Source organism: Nestor notabilis, unplaced genomic scaffold (assembly GCF_000696875.1).
Source record: "Nestor notabilis isolate BGI_N333 unplaced genomic scaffold, ASM69687v1 scaffold4362, whole genome shotgun sequence".
Taxonomy (NCBI): Eukaryota; Metazoa; Chordata; class Aves; order Psittaciformes; family Psittacidae; genus Nestor; species Nestor notabilis.
This window is the reverse complement of record NW_009917733.1, coordinates 47,341-65,811: the sequence shown is the minus strand read 5'-3', so window position 1 is coordinate 65,811 and position 18,471 is coordinate 47,341. Positions and strand designations below refer to the sequence as shown.

General features: G+C 39.2%; 1 protein-coding gene across 1 annotated transcript in view; it reads right to left on the bottom strand.

Moving 5' to 3' along the window:
* Positions 1-18,471, bottom strand: part of CREBBP (CREB binding protein) — an 80,473-nt gene that overhangs the window by 19,697 nt on the left and 42,305 nt on the right. The window contains 11 exon segments of the mRNA XM_010009376.1: positions 3,944-4,032; positions 4,525-4,764; positions 4,898-5,016; positions 10,014-10,200; positions 10,430-10,609; positions 11,237-11,656; positions 13,125-13,313; positions 13,904-14,028; positions 15,245-15,298; positions 15,435-15,627; positions 18,282-18,399. Of these exon segments, the coding sequence (XP_010007678.1) occupies positions 3,944-4,032; positions 4,525-4,764; positions 4,898-5,016; positions 10,014-10,200; positions 10,430-10,609; positions 11,237-11,656; positions 13,125-13,313; positions 13,904-14,028; positions 15,245-15,298; positions 15,435-15,627; positions 18,282-18,399 (1,914 nt within the window).

The following is an 18,471-nucleotide window of genomic DNA, read 5'->3' as shown; positions in this document are numbered from 1 at the left end:
TTACAGGCACTTATTGAGATGTATGGAACTGCCTCCTGTGACACACATGGGCCATCACGTCACCACTAAGTGTTTCTAAACCCTTGTGAGACACAGTGCAGCAAGTGGAAGTGGGTCCTCCAGCAGCGCCTGATGCACTGGGGAAAGACACTCTGCAGAGCAATCTGTGTCCTCCCCAGGCTGGAGCCAGGTCTGTGTTACCACAGCATAATTTACAAGAGCCTGAAAACTTCTGCAAACTCTGCCAGCTGGCTCAGGCTCGAAGAGCTACTCTGCTAGCCAAGAACCACTTAAATGCAGCAGCACACTGAATGCTCCTACTGCTGTGGGGCTGATACGAAGAGGAAAAAAGGTGTATTTTATTCTAGTTAATACAGCCCATACTGAAATACCCATGAAATCATCTTACCAGCTGGGCAGCTGCAACTTTAATAGCAAACACATGAGCTAAAATGCTCTGCTCCCTGCCCAGAGGGCTGCTTGCCAGCCTGCCACAGGTTAATCTGCAAGTGACTTTTGGGTCAGCTTGACCAGGACTAAACACATCACCCTCTCAGGGAAAACCAAGCCTTTTGGAGCTGACAGTGCAATAGAACAAGGTGAGGAGGAAAATAAAGTAGTATTCCATTAATTTGTAATCATTTGTAATAATAAATGTATCATGGTTGTTACAGAGCAATACTACAAGATAATTTCAGGACTGGATATCGACATCGCACATCTTGTTTACACTAACTTCACTCACCTCATACCCCTAAATGGATACAGTATTGTTTAATAATTAGAAAAAACCTCACCCCAAACCCTAAACATTACAAGTTCAGAATTTTATATCCTTTTACACACTATGTCCTTTATTTTCTATAATGCGCCTTTTTATATTTTTCTTCAATTAAAAACCAAATTATTTTCCTTACTAACAGGTTGCTCCTTTTAAAAGTCAGACTGGGAAGGACTGAAACACAGAAGGGACCCACCCAAACACCAGAAAAATCCATGGTCAAGGCTCCTGTTAGTACTTTCCTACATTTAAACAATCCCAGAAAAGGTTAATTCTGATCCATTTTCAGAACAATTTATGGGCTTTTAAGGCACTCACGAAACTTGAGCAATGAGGCTGCCTTCGATACTGTATTTAAGTTACACCACAGAACTCTAACTAGCTTCACCAGCACAGGTATTTTGCCCTCTGTTCATGCTGCAGCAAGCTCAGTCTTGTGGGGATGAGGGCTTTGGTTTGGCAGTGTGTTAAGCATGCGCTCCAGATCCAGAGGGGATCACAGGATTCCAGATCCTGCAGAATGGAAGCCTTAGCACCTGCAAGCGTCAAGCCTTAATGTATGATATTAAAATGAGGAAATAAAAATTGAAATACAGTGAAAATGAGTCACCTAAAGATCATGAACATCTGTCCATAAAACAACCAAGGTGAAACAATAGCTATAACTTATTATGAATATGCACCCTCAGAAATGGAGGCTGACTTTTGCATGTCACTAGAAATATTCAGCAAACCCCAGAGAAAGCATACAGTATTCTAGGTATAAGTGTCACAGAAAATCCAAAGAATGTACTTATTGCAACACATCAAAAATGAAAAGCTTTTCAAATGCAGACTGTTCAGATGACTGATTCCCATTTATCAAAGAGTAACAGTATGGTTCAATACCGAAGTCCAGAAAATGATCAATCTCTGCATTAAGAGGTGAATTTCCAAATGTAATTAAGTGCATTCAAAGGAAATTCTAAATTAGTAATTGGATGTTAGTACTGATATGAAATACCGATCAGTTTTCTCAACTGGAGAGTCACATATGAAGTGTATTTTCTGAACACTTAACCTAAACTTCTGTTTTATTATGGAAGCCCAACAGTTCTACACCAAATAATTAACTTTTAATTACTGAACTGTAGTGCCAGAGTTAATTTATTCAATGGTGCCTACTAGTTGTAATTTAGGTATGTGGTACACCCCATTTTGTCTGTTCTGCAAATGGAAAAAGTCAAACACATTTGACCAGTTAAAGATCTATTGGAAGCACAGAATGTGTTTTTCACTACTGTGCTACGTGGTTATGAAAAATCTAAGATTTGAAGATCGCTATCACAGGAAACAGTTCCTTTGGCTCTTTTACGGCAATACATCTGATGAATAAGGGCTTTCTATGTTCTGACAGTCCAAATGCACACTTAAAAATATGGTGACTGAGCTTCAGAAATATTTTCTTAAAAAACCCAACCCAACCCCCCCAATTTATCGCTTGATTTAGTTGGCCTGAAAGAAAAAACCTCGTAACACCCCAACTCAAATCCATCCCAAATCCCCAAACCCAACCCTTCCTCACATCTGGATCAACAGAAATCTATACCTACTTCTGTTCTGCTGCTGGCCTACTGACACTTAAACAAATCCCCTCCTTTTTATTACTACCCTTTTAGACTAAACTCAGTGTAAATGGACTATCACATTTATACCAGGTAGGAAACTGAAATATTGCATCCCTGAGTCCAGAGGAGCCCACTGCCCCATCAAACCTGTATTTCTTGCAAGCAACTAAAGCTGCTTTCGACTCAGTAATCCAAATGATTTAACACTAACTTAAATAGGAAAAGTATAACTGAGGTGGGGGGTGGGAATTAAAAATGACCCCTTCAATTATTCCTAAAGCTGCTTTTCAAGTACAGCACTACCTGGGTGCATAACATGAAAAGTATTCGAAATTCTACCACTTAGAGTTGGTATTTAAGGGTTATTTTCCCCCCACTTCCAGTATTGAGTGCTATCTCTTTAAATGCATTTTAATTGCTTTGTGTCCAGACTAACTATTTTAAGAGTTCACAGTGTCTGTATAAAATGTTTTGTGAGAGCTCATGAATTTACATTCCTCCATGTCAATAGCATCTGCCTCACAAAGGCCAGCTAAGACCCAGCATGCAATTTAAGATGACCCGTTTTCATCTCCTACACTGTACTGCTTCAGCTAGGTGGTACACAACAGTCTTGCACCATCTTATAGCATGTTTGGTGATACAGGGATTTCCGTAAGAGAGAAGAAATGCAAGCACTGACTGAACAAATCAGTTCTTTAACTTCAGTTAGACAACAGCCTGCTGTGCACTTCAAAGTTGGCAAAACTTACAGACTGCCAAGCCTATGGAAAGTAATTCATAACTTTGTTTTAAACAGGGAAAAGGAAGTTTGTGTGTCAGCCCATTTATAGTTTGCATTTGGGAAGGGGAAACATTATCTAGGAAATCAAAACCAAAGCCAAGTTCTAAGTTTACTTTGTTATTACAGCACTGTTGATTTAAGCATTAAGTGGAAAATTAGTCTTATAATGTACAATTATTTAATAATCATACAAATACCGAATCCTAATACTAATTAAGAAATAAGACTATTGTTGTCACAGCTTCTCAGGAGTCTCTGAGTAGTTTTCAATGCTAATTTAAAGCTAACTTAAATAGAATTAAGTACTAACTAGCAAGAGAGAATGTAAGTCTTGCAATCAACCACTGTATCCCTTACTTTGCAAATTCGGACACTACTCTGACAAGCACAAACCTGTGTACTTTTTTACATTTCTCCTAGAACAAGGTAACATGATTTCTCAGTGCCTTTGTGCAATTCTGCCCTTTTACCTCCAGCAGGCCCTGCTACTCATTTTGTAGGAAACATGGACAACTCCACTTCCACTTATGTGGTGCATCCTAACTAAAAGGAAGTACTTAAGTACAGTGAGTAGCAAGCTGAAGTACAGGAAACTAAAGGGTCACCTGCAAAAGGGCAGCATGCAAAGATATATAAGTAACTTTTTCTTGACTGAGCTGATAAAGGAAAGAAAGTTAATAATCCTTCTCCTCCGTATGTGCAGAGAACTCAAAGGATCTCACTTCCTGAATGGGAGGGTGGGGTGGGAGGGCCAGGAAGTCAAGGACTTACCTATTCTGGTAACTGTAGTAGGCAGCATCACGAGGAATAGTACACAGCTGCTTGCCATAGCAGCACAACGTCTGTGGAGAAAACTCATACTGCAAAACAACAGTGAGAAAAGCAGCTTTAAAATGTAATCTTATATTAATCAAGTATCTATTAGACAAACCTGATGCTTATGGACATCATAACACATTTTGCTTATCACACTCTTCCAAACTATTGTAAATGCATTAGCACAGCTCTCTTAATTACAATTATTAACTATGTAAGCTGAACAGCTGACCCTCTAACCTCCTACTTCATTGCAACAGACATGGGAAACAAGCGAAGCATTTTAGTATCACCAGTGACCAAAAAATGTGTTCTCCAAGGGAGAAAATTACAACAATAATAATACAACAGCAGCAAGAAGGATGCTGCCTACCTTTTTTAGCTCTTAGCATGTTTATAATAAAGCCAAACTTTTAGCAAACCTTTCATTCAGTACTTCAATTTTTTTTTTTAAAGAGTCTACAAAGCTCATGTTTCATCTGATTAATCAAGCTAAGTTCTTTGGAAGGATACAACTCCATCCATGGAATACATACCTTGCGCCCACAACAGTAGCCAAGTGATTGCATAACAGGATCAATTTCTTGTTCAAACACCTCCGCAAGTTTAGTGCAAAACTTGTAGACCCTGGAAGTCTTGCGATTGTAGAGCCAGGCGTTGTTAAACATCAGCCAAACATCGTCCACATACTGCCAGGGCTCTTGGTACTGCCCAGTATCCAATTTACGTTTAATGGTTGAAAGATCCATGGGATTCTTCACGATGTCGAAGTAATCCTTCAAACACACACAAAACCCTTTGTTTTTAAGATGTCAACTGTTCACAATATTTTGAACAGAAAAGACAAAACGTTTACATGAGCAAAGACAAAACACACAAACATTTTATGTTTTTCTAATGCCAACTCACCGGAATCCCTAAAAGCTGGGGATCCACAGGCTGTCGAAAAGGTAGAGACTCTGGGTCCTGCCGGTACAAAGCTTCGAGGGTAGGCATGAGAGCCTGGCGCAGCTCCTCAGGTTTGAAAACTGTTAATGAAAGTCAGAAAGGTTAGAAAATTTCCTTCTGTGTTTCCTAACCTCTTGACTCCCCTAAAAAAATAATAATAATGAAGAACTATGTTAGCATAAAAAACTTTAGAGGGATTTCCTGATTTACATAGCTGATTAGAGGCAAAACTTACAATCAAGAGGCTAACTGCACAGCTTTTGTTTACTCAAATCACAGTAGGTGATATTCCAAGAATAAGTAGGCAAGAACAACTGTAGATGATAATGATATATATTCTAGCACATAAAAAGCAGTACTTATCCAGAACCAAATTAATTCAATTGCTTTAACATGGATGAACCTTAGCTCTTCAGAGAAGAGACTAAGCCTATTTTCCTCTCCCTCTCTTCTAACCTTGCTTGCCAATTCCAAGGCAAGACACTTCTAGTAAAACACCACAGTGGACAGGGCCGAAAAGCCAACTCTACAGAGAGTAACCAGATATTTTGATAGTTGGTATAGTAATTTCCTGGCCACAGTATACAAACTTTCCTGATCTGATGGACTGTTAATTGATTTTTAAAGTGTTAATACTTTCAGATTTATATGCATCATTATAACCACTTGGCAACAGTGGCATGGCAACAGCCACGTTTCTTTCAATAGTCGATGACAAGGACAAGAAAGGCAATGCATTTTCTGAAAAATAATGATAACTTGGAGAGCTCTTTGAACATCTCAGCAGTGTAATTACATTTATTTCCTTAGGAACAGAGTCTTTAAATAGGAAAGAATGCCTATTATTGAGGAAAAAAAAAAAAAAAAAAAAAAAGAGAGACAAACAAGGGAAGCAGGATGGCATCTAATATTTATCTACCTGGCTGAAATGAGAACCATACCAGGAAAAGGGAGCAATTAGGAGTTCTGTTGAAAGCACTTAAAATCAACAGGGCTACAGTGACCCCTTTGAAGCTGATCATTGCTTTTGTCACTCAACTGGTATTTTGGCAAGATATAAACTGCTTTTTGTGACTTCTAGTTAAAAATCTATGATTTTTAAAAAGTTCTTTTTTTCCCCTCCTTTTTCATTTAGGAGGTATTTCTGAAAGAATTCTTTTCATGTCAGCCACACTCACCAAAATCACACACAAAATAAAGCAAGACAAGAAATTAAGTTGACACTACTCAGAAAAAATTTTGAAGCATTACATACTCCCTTTTTATAGCCATTTGTAAAAGCTGCAGTTCTTGGAAATTGTTAGTCAGGATGAAAATTGTATGACCATTTGAGTGCACTGCCTTGAGAGAGAGGGAAGATTGCTGCTCATGTACACAACAGGGAAGATACCACCAAATTATGGCAAAAGACTAAGCCAGCTGCCAGAAGGGCTTCTTCAAGGGCCTACCTTAGAGTTCTATCAAGACCTTATGCTGCTACTACTGAACTCAGACTCGGCAGATTAAAAATGAGATCAGCCAACAACAACAATGAATGCAACTTGATGATCATTTCAGTGTTGCCATGATCTCAGTCCCCGTAAGATGGCAATTCTCTTCCATATTGATTGATACCATATATGCCGGCACTTTTCTAGGAAGGGAACCCTATCATATACTTTCAAAGTTTTATGAACAACTACTGAGTCATATTACGGCATTCTCGAGAACAGAAGGAAATACTAAATTCCTTTCATGAGAATTATTCTTCTCTATTGCTTTTGGAAACATCTTGTTTGGCTCACGTAGTTCATAATCTGATAATCTGAATTATTTCATTTAATGAAATTTAAAGGTCAAAAAGCACCTTTTAATAAACTATTCTGTCCACCTGCTTGACATTTCTTTTAGAATGTTCCCTGTACCAACCCCTATAACAGCATACCACTAAGCTATAGTATCTCTCAAATAAATCCAACCTTAATTTAAATCCAAACTACAGAGATTCAGCAAAATTTTTGCCAAGTTCCTTGAAGCCTAATAATCTTTGGTGATAAAGTTTACAACCTACTTTCATTCTGGAAGTTTGAAAAAATAAAAATAAAAATCCAGTTATTATTTCGATTTATGACTTGACCTAAAAATGTTAAGAAAAGTTGTCTTTGTCTTTACCAGTAAAAAAACTGCTCTGCCTTAAGAATACAACTAATAACAGAACATTTCATGATAGGATCTCCTTCTACACAGATTTTACAAGAAAGTTTCTGTTTTCCCCTCTATCTTTTTCTAAAGTTAAATGCTCTTGCTTGTACGCTGGTAGCTGGATGATCTTTGTAAGAAGCTGGCATCCAGTTACCCATTTTGTCTTGGATGTGTGGGTGGAAAAAAGAAAATGGGATCTTTGGCTGAATCATGATGACATGTTATCTGCCAGAGAAGAGTATAATGCTACCTTTTTTACCTTTTTAGATTTGTGTTTCTTTCAGAGGAAATCCTGCTTGTAATTACCAAGGAGAAAATTCGTAAGGGACGATGAAGACGTTTTCAAAACAGTAAGGACAATACACCTGAATATCCCTCCCCAAACCAATCTGTTGCAGGTTTTGTATTATCATGTCTTATAAAGAAGGGAAAAAAACCAGTAAACTAAATCTTGGGAGGTTAGACTAAGGCAGATGCCTATGACAAGGAGACAGGAGCTACTAAAATAGGTATCATCCTGTTTCTTTTGCAAGGGAATAGGCAAGGAACCAAACCTCTTCCTTTCTTGCTCACACAAGGTTTGCAGGAAAAAAAGCAAAATCAAACCAAACCCTGAATTCAGAAGGGTCTGATTGCCTGCATTTATGAAGGCAAATCCTTGACGAGAAAGAAAAGCTTGCTGAAGGGATGTCTGCAATTCTCAAAAAAAGCTCAACTACAAAAATTCAGGTCTAAGTGAACTGAGCACACTAGTATCTCAGCAGTATTATGTTGGTCTGTTTTCTAGCCCATACAGTATTCCCCTTCACTTCAGTCAGGTAACAAACTAGTTGTATTAAGTGAACACAGCCAAGCCAGTGGAGCTCAGTACACCTGGGTGGCTGGTACAAACAGATGAGATTCCACCTCCACAATGTAAGCCACCTGTACCCAGAAAAACAATTCACTGAGGTCCAGGTGAACCTTTTCAAACATTAACATATCAGGCTATAACTTGCTAAGCTATCTGAGGGCATGTACTCCCTGACACCTCCAACCATAAGCCTTCCCCTTCATAGCTGCAGCGTGTACCTGCTACATTCCAAGTTTCTGTGGTTAAGTCTCAGGAGTCTGGATCCATGGGAATGAAGAGTTTCCAACACTTCTGTAACCCATGCAAAACTCCACAAGTCTCATAATCAGTTTAAAAATATCATGTAACTCTTAAGCATGCTTCACAGTATTTACCCTCAAATAACTCTTATTTAGCATTTTAATACAAATGCTCTATTAAAGTTGGACAAACTACTTGTGAGAAAATGTCACCATTTAAAGCTGTGTATATGGTTGTACCTGCCCACACTGCACATGTATTATACTACACAGTTACTTAGTGACACTATTTCCAAGATAAAATTGCATTACAAAATGAGGTGCTGGAAATACATAGTAACCTAGACTGAATCAGCAGAAGGACACAGCACAGCTTCAATGGACTAATTTTGCAAGGACCTTCCTCTTTCTACCACTCACCTCAATTTGCTTGCAAGCACATTCCTTCTAACAAGCAACAGCAATTCTTTCCACTGGGAATATAATTGGTTTATAAATGCTAATAAGCTTTCCACTCCCTATGTTACATTTTGTGTGAAACAGGCTCTGCCAGTTAGTTCTGCAGCATATTCTCATTTGGCTGGCCCACTGTGCTACAAACTGAAAACACCATCTACAGAAAAATGTGGTTTATAGTGCTTTGTCATAAAAAGATTATGCTTAGTAATTAAATGCAACGTAAAGCATATACAGCAGATCAAGACTCAAGCTGCATAAACTTTCAAACTTTATGATTCCTTGATCACATTCTGGAAAGCTTGCACACGTAATGTTCTCCTAATGTAGTTATATGCAGTTTCCTTTGCAAAGGAAGAAGGAAGGAAAAAAAAAAAAATAAGGTAATTAAATGGATCACCACTTTTTTTTGACATTTGCAACATGTTGAAAGCTTAACTTTGGTCAAAACCTAAAAGCCAACCACAAAAAACATCATCTCAAAAAAGCAGATGCCAAGACACAGAGGTCTCTAAACAGCTACGGCTTTTGAATCCAAAAACTTACCTTGCAGGCTTCCACAAAGCCTGCATGACAAGTAATTTATTTCTGCCTGTTTTAACAATCTTATTCATTTATTTCTTATTAACCCAGGGCATGCAATCATTTACATAAGTCCATTCAAAATCTATAATGCCATCGAGTTTCCTTTTGGAAAAATACACAATACAGACACCCACACCTGAACCTATGCTGACACTGTAGATTAACTGAGGAGACTACTGACCTAACCACTTCTGAGAAGAAAGCTTTCAAATGAATGCTACACTGAAAATTACACAGGACATTAAAAAAAGCTTCAGTCTATTGCAGCAGTCAAGCCTCGGAGGAATACAGATTCAGGAGTGGAGTTCAAGCACCAAATTCTCAAGAGAAGTGAATGCTGAAACTCAGTATAAGGGTGGTGTGTGCATCCTCTAATGGAAAAGCATAGCAATGGGCATTCTTGGTTACTGAGAGTACCCTTATCTATGCTGAGCTCCCCTGAAAGACACTGGCCAAGATGTACAGGGAGAGATTTATGTACATAATTTTCCAGTAATCACTGTCCTGGTCCTTCTGAGCAGAAACTGGAGTTTGTGAGAAGACTGCTGTGATCAAGACCACACTGACATGCTTTTCCCGCCTGTGATACATGTAACATTACAGGAATCCTACTTTCAAAAACAAGTTAGAGTAGTGATCTCCTAGAGCTCCACATACTGGAACACATGTGCAAAACAGACGTCCCAGCAGCAGCTGAGACTGTGGATAACAAATGCCAGTAAAACCTAAATACACAAGAAAACCTCAGTTTTCATGCACATACTTTTTTTGCGGGGCTGAGATGGTGATGTGGATTGTGAAGTGGTTCCATTAGTGCTGCTCTCCTCTTCCTCTTTAACATCTACTTTTATTTCAGGCTTCTTCTCTTCTATTTCCATTGGCTCCTGTTTCAGTTCTGTTCCATCTGTTTCTTCTTTTATTTGTGAAGATCCTTGTAAATCCTCCTCCACCTTAAGAAAGGATGCAATGAGATGTACTATTAAATCCATGACCCAAACTTCAGCCATCAAAATATTAGTTTGAGATTGTCGAAGCACTCTCCATCCATGGCTTTCCTCAGGACAGTTACTTTCCAGTAACTACCCTCCTCTCACCCCTTAGCTCACCAATTCAGACACATTATTAAGTGCTTTTATATCTATCACTGCTTTCAGTTAAGCTGTATAGAATCTCATTTACCTCAGTCTTAGCTTCCACTTGTGTCTCACTAGTCTCTGGCTCAGTTTCTTCAGTTTTAACTTCTGATTTGCTTTCTAGCATTGGTGCATCTGGTCCTAGTTGCTGGGAATTCGTATCAGCACTAGCAACTGAGGCAGGGGTGGGGACCCTGTTATCAATACTAGCTGCTGCCTGGGATAGCTGTTGTAAAAACAGTACAAAAGAAAGACACTGCATATATAGAAATATTTTCCTTTACTAAAAATGAACAGCACAAAAGAGACATGAGATGATATTCTAAAACAGTGCAGAACATGGATACAGGAACTTACTGTAGCCAAGTTTCGATATCCCACATTTAATAACTCTGCTTTACAGAGGAGAAGCCAAGGAAGAATTCTGCCCCAAAGTGGCTTCTTTTACAGAGAAAACACCTGCCCAGAAACTGTACATCCCTTGAAACGTGCATTCGTCCTGACTGATTCTTAGAAGAAAAAAAACCCTATGCAAATCTCAAGATCAGAAAAGATCGATTCTAATTAAGGCCAAATATAACATCAGGCCTGTTATACCTCATCTTTCTGCACACTGCTGCCATTTTTACTTTGAGCAGTTCAAAGTCATTCAAGGCACCCCCCTCCTTCAAACAATACTGAGAACATCTGAACACACACATTTTTACACATATCTACAAGGAACCCTTTGGTCTAACATAGAAGGTACTACTGACAACTACAGGCTCTACACATTCACGACATGGTGCTATACGTAGGGTGAACTCTTGTGGAATGTCACTAGACACGAAAAATGCAACTAGCTGGTACTTACTGGAGTGCCAGGAGGCTGTGCCTGCACAGATGTTGGCTGTTGCTGAGATGGCTGCGGGGTTGGCACAGACTGGGGTTGAACTGGGGTCTGAGGTTGTGGCGTGACTTGAGCCTGTGCGGCGGTCTGCCCTGTAGGTGTGCTTTGTGTCTGTGTCGCGTTTGGAACAGAACCCGGGGTTGGGGTTGGTGTCTGTCCTGAAGATGAGACCGGTGTCGATGGCTGAGTGGGTGCTGCTGGCTGAGGAGGAGTCATTCCTGTTGGTGTCTGGTGCTGGATAGGTGGCATCCCAGCAGCAGTGGACACAGGAGGTGTAGTCTGATGTAGAGGTGGCTGGGTCACTGGTGGACATGGTAACTGCCCACTCTGCGGTCCTAGCATGTTCATGGAGTTGGGAAGAGCAGCACTGGGAACCTGCCCCTGCTAGAAAGAGAGACTGTGTTACAGACATGTGACTCCAAAAAACTCTGACAAAGCACTGAAGCCTTCTTTAACACGATACCCTAAATCTAAACTTTAGACCAGGTATAAACAAATGCTACTACTGCAAATGACTATGCTCTGATTTCTCTAATCATTTTCACCAGCTCTTAGTCAAAGACCCTGCTCCTAGACCTAGATGTGCCATGCACACCTTTTTATGTTAATTCTACTGGCATAGAGAGGGAATCCTCACCATCTAAGAGTAACACAGAAACTCACATGCAGACAACCTCTAAATCACGCCATTAGCTGGGCAAAGGTCAGGTTTTGCATACAAATGGTTTTGAGCACATACATGTTTTAGGCCAGGTCTCTAGGGCAGCCCTGCTTTAGGAGACACACAGTTCAACTTATTAATGCCTGCCCCATTCACAGCGTAACACTTAAAAGGTGAGGTGTTGGTTTTTTTTGTTTTCTTTTAAATTCTAATCAGACTACTCCAGATGCTTAAGGAAACCTTGCATTTGTTTTTCAGAACAGCAACAGTAAAGTATTCTGGATGTGCACAGACTTTTAAACTATACATTTTCCTAAAGACTGCATCAGATAACTAGTGATAAAAAAAAAGAATACTCTTATCCTTAGATGTACTTCTTACTTGAATCCAAATCAATTAATGCTCCTACAGATGAGTTTTCAAATTTAAAACACAGTTCTATATTGTCTGTACATAGTCAGTTTTATTGGACTAAGTGCATTAGAAAAAAAATGTTCACCACAAAAGTGGTCAAGAAAAGTGAGCCAGGGCCCAAGAAATTGTAGATGCTCTATCCTGAACATATTCTAAACTTGACTTGACGGAGCCTTCCATAATCTCAGTTCTCTCTCATTTGAGGATGGGGCTGACCAGAGAACTCTGGAGGTTCCAACTAATCCAAATTACTAGAACTCAAAGTCAAAAAGCAAGCCTCTCCTGTGGAAAAGCATACACCTCAGCATCATAAGCACAGCTGCTACTTCACTGACTGCTGCTGTTAACAGAAAAATGTTACAAAAGCCCCCCATTTTCTCTTCAGAAGTAGAAACAAACTTTAAAAGATCTTCAACAACCACTTTACTGCAATCTTGATTTAGAGTCTAGCTACTCAGGTCCACACAAAGACAAAAGCATATGTTCACAGACATCCCATGAACTAACTTTTGGTATTTCCCACCCACCCCACCCCCAAAAAAAAGAATATCATCAGCATGCATTTTTTTAGAATTTAAATGGGGAATTACAGGTCATTGCCCCCAGTTAGCACATGAAGATAGGTCATATAAGAGCTTATGAAAAAGGCAAGTGTAACCCAGGATTCCCCAAAGTCAGGGATGACTACAATAAACAATGAATATATAAACAGACAGACATAAATAAATTAGAATAAAGTAATTAAGAGTAACTGAAGTATTAGAAATTACATCTCACCTGTGCCACCCCAGCCTGGGCTGTTGATTGACCCATGCCCACATTGTTCACATTCATAGCCCCAGTGGATGCTGGAAACTGATTCTGAGGCAGGAACTGGTTCTGGGTAGGAGCCTGACCCATCATGTTGTTGGAATGAGCTCCCATCATGTTCTGTGGCTGAGGCATTCGGGAAGGAGACATTGCCATCTAAAAAGTAACACCCAAATTAAAGATATTACCATTTAGTATTATGTAGGAAAACAAAGAAAATACACTCAATGTAATCAACCAAAAGATAGGACAAAAAAATAAAAAGAAAACTGGCTTCAGTAAACGAAATGGAAGTGGGCATATACATCTAACTTTAGCATTTTTCCCCACAGTATTCATGAAGAATTTATTTTCAAAGAGGTATTATTCAAAACTCTACTAAGTGTTAACTCTGCTTTGTTCTCTGAGCTAATGAAGATAACCCAGAATGAAAAGAATAAAAACATGTTTTAATAGAGGAATAACGAACATATATATAATGCAAACACACAGTTTCTGAAAGAACTATCCTCTTCCACAGACTGTCAGGAGATTATTTAATCTCTGGTATCTACCTCTCTAATGTTGTTTTGGTTTTTGTTTTGTTTGTGGTTTTGCCTCAATAAAAGCCTGACAGACTCTGTATGTTTCCATGAAATTACCCTACAATTTACAGTACTACTCTATGACATGGCCTTTTCAGAACAGCATTAACACTGCTAAATGTAATCAATTTTGAGAAGAACTTGGTAATAAGAAATACGAACCGCAGGAACAGCGCCCATGTTGTTCATTTGTACAGGGTGGTTCATTGGAGAAGCTGCACGGGGTCCCATGGGTGCTTGTGGCATCTGTACATTCCCTATGGACATGGGGTTAAACTGATTCATTCCTGCAAATGCACCCCCAAAACAACTCATTAGGAACAAGTCATCAGAATTTATGTATGTATACTCTACTATAAAGTTGACATTTATCATGACTGAAGTTTGACTGCCCTACACTTCCCTTTTTCTTTTAATTTTGTTCAAATTACTTGGCTTAAGAGACACATCAGGATGCAAGAGGTATCTAGAGCAATACCAGTTAAGGTGAAATAGAACTTCTAGTGTCTAAAAAAAAAATTAAAATGCAGAAGATGAAGATCTGCAAAGACAGGATGCTATGCGTAAATGATACCTTGGGACGGTTTCTTAAAATTAGGCATTTGCTTTGAAACAGCAATGTCTTAGCCAGGGCTCGCCAAATGGTTGAAGTAAATATGACAAAAACACATATTGTTATATGAAGGCAACTCCTAGCCTCAACTCAGGACAGAAGCTAGCAATATGCTTAACAGGTCTTGGCTTTTTATACAAAACATTTAACCCCCACAAAAAAACCCCCGAACTTGTCTATCAGGAATAAATGTGTAAATAAGTAATTGAGTTACACATGCTATCAACTTTTTCTCCTACTGAAATGCATTTTAAAAGGATGTAACTTCAAGGACATTTCAACACAGTTTTCAACTTACACTAATTCTGATCCAAGAAATAAAATAACTGGAGGAAACTGAAGCACCCAAAATCAAAGGGTTTTATTTTTAAGAAAAAATAACCCTGCCCAGGAGCCCAGAACAGGCTAAATGAGTGATGGCAAGCCATCGGCACTATAAACTAAAAGGCTCTTTTAGATGCACTGTCCATCAGAAACCAGGGAAGGACATAGTTAGTTGTACAGGCTCTACGATTAATGTTCTAAGTTTCCAGCTACAGGTGTATTTTTGGCTACTTAACTGGTAAAACATGCCAACATTTCTTTCCCCCCACCCTTTTAGAGTGTTTTAAATGAGATTATCCACAGTATTCTTGCCTGTGCTCTCTCTACTTCTGAAATTACTTCCCAATTGCTAGCGAAGTTTTGGGTACATATTGCCAGTTCTTAAGACAAGACCACACCAAGACAGTTCCTGCCACAGAACAACAATAAAGAATGATGCTGGAAAAAAAAAGGGAGAGCCGGCAGCTCTCCCCACCCCAACTCCAAAATTAAAACAGAAGATCAGTTTTTCACCCTAACAATTATTTTGAACCCATAATTGCATTTAGAGAGGAAAACATAGATACCTTGAGAAACCTGCATACGACTTATAGGCACGGTTGGCATGGACATAGGCCCATCTGCAACACAACAGAAGAATGGTCAGAAAAAAACTCCAATTTAAACTATGCGTGAGGATTAGCATGACTGCCCAAGGACACAAACTCTGCAGAGCTACAGGTGAGATGCACAAGTACATCCTGCAGAAGTACTTACTGGGCGGCCTCACGGGCTGTGCCTGACCCATGGCAGCAGCCACCTGCGGGATGCCAGGGGGCTGAGGGCCTGCACTCTGTAAGGCTGGTTGATTCCCCAACATCCCTTGTTTGTGGAGACGAGACCTCCGTTTCTCTTCTAGCTCCTTCTGGATCTTATAGATTTTCTCTGCTAATAAATGATAGTATTCATCCTAAAAGAGAGGAAAAAAATGGTACTTGGTGTCAAGTGTAAGAAAGCAGCATCAGAACTCATGTAGTTTCCCAGAGTAACATCACCTGGTTTGGGTTTTGTGATGTCTACACCTGCCTATTTGAAAAATAAGTATTTATTTTCAGAATTTCGTAAATTGAAAGAGTCTCATCACTGCTTTAATGCAGCAAAGGAAGAAAGAAGTCTTCCATATATAAGACCTGGCTTTATGGCTATCCTTCACATCTATTCTGAGTAGATTATTAAACAAAGAAAACTGTAGAATCTCTGTTATTTGGATGAGAAACAGGAAGCTGTGATTTAGTTTCCAAGTGTTAAATTATTTTTAAATGTTATATTCATAATAAATATTTCCACTAATCCACAGACAAAAGAAAAAGATGTTCCCAGCAACAGTTACACTAACTAAACTTCAGGTGATAAGTGTTAAGGACAGATCAATTTTTACATACAGAAAAGAATCACTCTTTTCCTAAGGAGTCTGACTACTGACAGTCATTGCAGGGAATAAACAAAACCAGATAAAATCCCAAAGGAACGGAGGAAATCAGTGAAAAATAGTCCACAGGCACAGACAACTAAACACAACATCGGTATGAGATGAAAAATCCATTTTACTCAATCCACATTGACAACAGATCAAATAAGACAGTCACAGTGCACAGCAAGACAGATAATTTTGCTTGTTGGCAGATGTGTGTCCAGCAATTGCTAAGTGCATGAGATTATGCACCTGTTAAAGGCATAAAACCCCCTCAAACCGTCAAGACTATGTTTCTTTTGTGGGATCATCTATGCTCTTAAAGCCCAGGGTTACATGGAACAAAGGCTGAGTGATGCCTGTCCCACAATCCTTTTGTCTTCATCCAATTTTCCTCAAAACTAGATTTTGTTATTACACTAGGATTGAGTTCATTTCAGAAAACTTAACAGGAGATAGGGATTTCTCACCAACCTTGTTAAAGAAATCCAGAACCGCAAAACGGAACTTTAGTTTTAGGTCACTTCCCTCCTCCAAGTGTCTCAAAAATTCATCAGTGCAGATATTGTTGACTGCCCAATTTAAAAGCACTGCAGTCCCTTCCCTCCTCCTGCTCAAGACCCTTCACCTCTAACTTCCTACTTCTGAATGTAATGTTGTGCTACTTTCACACATTGTTTTCATACTAAAACAATGTAGTATGTAGTAAAACAATTACTTAACAATGATGCCTCATGCTAATCTGTTTTTCAATGCAAAGTGGAATGGATGCTCCTCTAAGAGAACGATGCAATTCCATGTGGCCTTGCTATTACATTCTAAACTACTCCCTTCTACTAAGTTTGCTGCTTGGAGCCACATACTTTAGATAAATTCCCATAAAAGAGACTTCTAACAATAAAGTTCTCACAGCAGTTTTAAGGGGTAAAGAGAAGATGTATCTGGGTGTTTGTCTAGCACACTAGGTCAGAAGACATTTAATTTTATAAACAGAAGTCTACTATGCTCATCCTTATTGAGAACATATTTAGATGCCTGTGTATGTCTATGAAATTCTTGTTCTCTCTGAATATGTTTCCTAAAGCTGCCAGGGTAATCAAGGGTGATGACACTCGAGTCTTCCTTGCTAAACAACCTCCTACTAGCCACAAGAAGATGATATTGTCACTGACCAATACTGACACAACAGCAGCATTACATCCACGGCCACTAACTATCTACATCTAGAAAATAAAACTGCAGTTCCACCTTCAGCTCTTCTGGGAGATGGTCTGAGGGAGCCGACTAAGTGCTACTGTCTTACTGGATGATTATCACCCAACTGACACTAACTGCTCTCTTTAGATACTCTTAACTTATTTAAGAAAGGACCTCAAGATTCTGATCAGCTAAGATCTCACCAGCTATGATGACTGTCACTACTAACATTGTCTCTATCAGATGAAAACTTTCAGAAAGTGATTCCTTTAGGGAAGACTTAGCACAGTGTCATAATGAAATAGTAACCTCAGCATGTCAAACAGGGGTTTGCTCCCTCGGAGTAGTAAGAGATTTGAACTGATACCCCTTTGGAGACAGAGCAAAAATCATGAACCAGAACAGGAATTCTGTCTTGTTTTCCATGCGCAAGGACAAACACAGGCAAAATGACTCCTTATTATGTTGAGACATGAAATAGCTATATGTCCTAGCCAAATCACTCTCAATGCTGCTGAGTAGAGAAGAAATAACTCCAAGAGTACGGGTAAAGGTAAACAGTACAATAGGACTGAGTTCTAGAAAAAAACTGCAGTTGCAAAGAGTCATTAAGTAAGTTTCAAAACTACTATTTACACAGACTTCCAGAAAGGAGAAAGTCAGTAAGAGAAACATCAAGAACGGCAAGCTGTGCTCCAGTCTTTGTGCACATCAATCACACTTTCAGGAGGAATGCAAATAGGGCTGGGATGATGTTGTCTAGCTCTCATGGAGCTGAGGGAGATGAATTAACTTGAAGTGACATTAATCAGATGGCTTGGGACTACACACACACTGTCACAGACAGAAAACATGACTTTCATCGTCAAGAGAACAGTGAAATGATTGTGGTTTTCATTATGCTTATGAGATTTGTGATGCTACTGTTCTTTAACATATACCAAACAGCAACATACCCTACTATTAGCAGATTCATACATATCTCCTTCCACCTTCCTGGCATAAGCCACCAAGTTCTCCATGCGGCGATCTTTCAGTGCTGCAGGATCAGGAGTGGGGAAGATGGCTTGGACACTAAAATAAAAGGAGAAAGAATAGAAGAAAAATTCTTTAGAGAAAAAAAACCTCAATACAGCTTTATGATAT